Below are 2,751 nucleotides of genomic sequence, written 5' to 3' on the forward strand. Positions count from 1 at the left end.
CTCCTCCCCTTCATCTACACAGATTGAAGTGGTTTTAACAAGTGACATCAATAAGGGATCATAGGTTTCACCTGGATTCACCTAGTCAGTCAATGTCCTGAAAAGAGCAGGTGTTCTTAATGTTTTGTACACTCAGTGTGCGTACCCTTTGTAGACATGAACACCTGCCCTGTAAATGTCAATACACGGCCCTGGCAATTCTCCTGGAGTGACCTACTATGCTATAGAAGTGACCTTGAAGTGTTTAACTCGTTCCATGGAACTTTCCTGCCTCACCTGAGAGTAGAGGAGGTGAGAGACAGCCCTTTCTGGGAAAATAACACCATTGAGTCTCCTCCCCCAAAGCTTAAAATAAGAGCACACACACTCTTCTCTCTCACACACAAAGTTTAGTCGTCGGATAGTTGGTCGCTGTGCTGAAAATATTCCAGAACCTGTAAGTAAAATATTGCCTCTCATTGATAATGATAAAAGTGTAAAGGTTTGTCTATATCTGATAACTATGGATGTTATAAATGTGTGATATTTTTCAAGATATTTTTTTCTTCATTTCTTCAGAAAAACCTGACAGCCTGTTGATTTAAGATATGTTATTACATTAGATATGTTTACATAGTGCCAGTGATGAAGTAATCTAATTTAATTTAACATCTTAATGTCTTTAGCAGCTTCCTGACCTACGCTCCTAAGCACAGATCTAGGATCAGCTCATCCTCATCAAATCCAAACCAGGACGTTTAGAATTCACAAGGGGAACACTGACCTCAGACCAGCGTTTAAACCCCACGTCTTCCTGCCTAGACACTGACTCTCTGTCCAGAGTTCCTCTGTGCTCCAGCCGTATATCCATCCATCCATCCATCCACACCCCAGCCATCCAGCCATGGGTCTGATGAGCGAGGACATGGAGTGCTGCGTCTGCCTCCAGCCCTACTCTCGCAGGGAGAAGATCCCTCGGATGCTCCACTGTAAGCACACATTCTGTGGGCTGTGCTTGCAGGCGATGTCCAGGCTCCAGAGCGGCCTACTGACAGTATGCTGTCCCCTGTGCCGTTGGATCACCTGCACCGAGCCCAGCCTCACCCTGTCGGGGTCGCTGTGGGTTAACACTGAGATCTGGGACCAGATACTAGACACACAACAGGAAGAGGAGGAGGAAGAGTGGAAGGGAGCTAACAGACAGACACAGACCACTACACAGTACACATGGTGAGTACCCCAGGCAAAGGTGGATGGATTGATAGACTGATTTAGAAACCTGGAGAAACCTTCCTCTGCTCCCTGCTCTTCCTCTCATTTTGTTCTGTCTCTGTTGCTCTCTCTCTGCTATCACTCTCTGCCATCACTCTCTGCCATCACTCTCTGCCATCACTCTCTCTTTTGCTGCACTCTGCTCTCTCTCTCTTTCTCTCTCACGTTTTCTCTCTCTCTGCTATCACTCTCTCTCGTATCTCACTTGTTCTCTCTCTCTCTCTTTCTGTCTGCTCTCTCCCTTTCTGTATCACTATATCTGTTGGTCTTGATTTCTCTCTTCATCAGTTGTATTATTGTACTGTGATGGTATTACTTTAGATGACAGTTTCCTTATTTTGATTGTATTATGATCGTATTATGCAGCTAGTACAGCTTCCTTTTTAGGTTCAGAAGTCTGTTCAATTACTAAATTGTAATTCTGTCCGTCCGTCTCTCTCTCTCTCTCTCTCTCTCTCTCTCTCTACTCTGTTTATTTCCCCCTACTCTCCTGTCCTCCAGGTCTCCATCAAAGCATTGTGGCCTGAGGATCAAACTACAGAATTTCCTGAGGAGGATGAAGCACAATGTACTGTAAACCGAGAAGACGAAGAGCAGAGAAGAAGAAGACTGGATTTGACCATTTCAGAGTAGGAGATACTCATTGAGTAATGAAGATAATTCACCAAACAGGACCGACCGGTGATTTTCCATAATGAAGCAAGATTGAACCAATTATTAATATGCTTGGGTTTGATTGACTTTGGGTATGTGTAATGTTCTCAGTCAACTTACCTGGTAAAATAAGGATTAAATTATAATATTAATAATAAAGGATGGATTGGGGGAGGGAATACAAAATAAGATTTTAAATGGATTGAGGATGAAAGAAAGATACAGGAAGTTATGGAAGGAAGGAAGGAAGTTATGGAAGGAAGGAAGGAAGTTATGGAAGGAAGGAAATTATGGAAGGACGGACGGACGGACGGACGGACGGACGGACAGACAGACAGACAGACAGACAGCCAGACAGCCAGACAGACAGACAGACAGACAGACAGACAGACAGACAGACAGACAGACAGACAGACAGACGGACGGACAGACAGATAGAGGGGTGAAGGTTAGAGACTGTATGCTGTACAATGTGTGCCGTTTACAATACAATATACTGTGAACAATGTTTCTAATAGATGTTTAATGATTTGATAAAAGGTGTATTACTGCGTGAAGGGAAGTGGATGTTTAGTATTTATTATTACATCATTTAGAACAGTTTCATATTGCAGAGTGTTGTTTTTATCAATGTAATTGTCTGCATCATTTCCAATCCCCCATATAAGGGAAGTGGGATTTGTTCATCCTCATTTGACATGTTTTATTTATCTGTTCTGTTTGAAGAGCATGTTTTTTATACTGGAATTATATTTATTGGTTAATAAATACATCCACTTTAAAATAACCCTGTCTTAGAGTTGTGAAATTGCTTATTATTATCATTACATTAGGAAAGTAACTGTC

The 2,751-nt window shown here is 42.3% G+C and overlaps 1 protein-coding gene across 4 annotated transcripts; it reads left to right on the forward strand.

Annotated features, from left to right (window-relative positions):
* Positions 1–387: 387 nt before the first annotated feature.
* LOC120024020 (E3 ubiquitin-protein ligase rnf168-like) lies at positions 388–2,175 on the forward strand. 4 transcript variants are annotated; one of them, XM_038968114.1, is made up of 3 exons: positions 388–436; positions 666–1,209; positions 1,753–2,175. In XM_038968114.1, exons 2-3 carry the CDS (start codon positions 884–886, stop codon positions 1,826–1,828), a joined length of 402 nt encoding a protein of 133 aa, XP_038824042.1. In that variant the 5' UTR covers positions 388–436; positions 666–883; the 3' UTR covers positions 1,829–2,175. The 4 variants fall into 4 exon arrangements, with proteins under 4 accessions (XP_038824042.1, XP_038824035.1, XP_038824059.1 ...); XM_038968107.1 differs by having other exon boundaries at positions 394–436; positions 669–1,209; XM_038968131.1 differs by having other exon boundaries at positions 398–436; positions 696–1,209.
* Positions 2,176–2,751: the final 576 nt, after the last annotated feature.

This window comes from Salvelinus namaycush, chromosome 2 (assembly GCF_016432855.1).
Source record: "Salvelinus namaycush isolate Seneca chromosome 2, SaNama_1.0, whole genome shotgun sequence".
In the NCBI taxonomy this organism is placed as follows: Eukaryota; Metazoa; Chordata; class Actinopteri; order Salmoniformes; family Salmonidae; genus Salvelinus; species Salvelinus namaycush.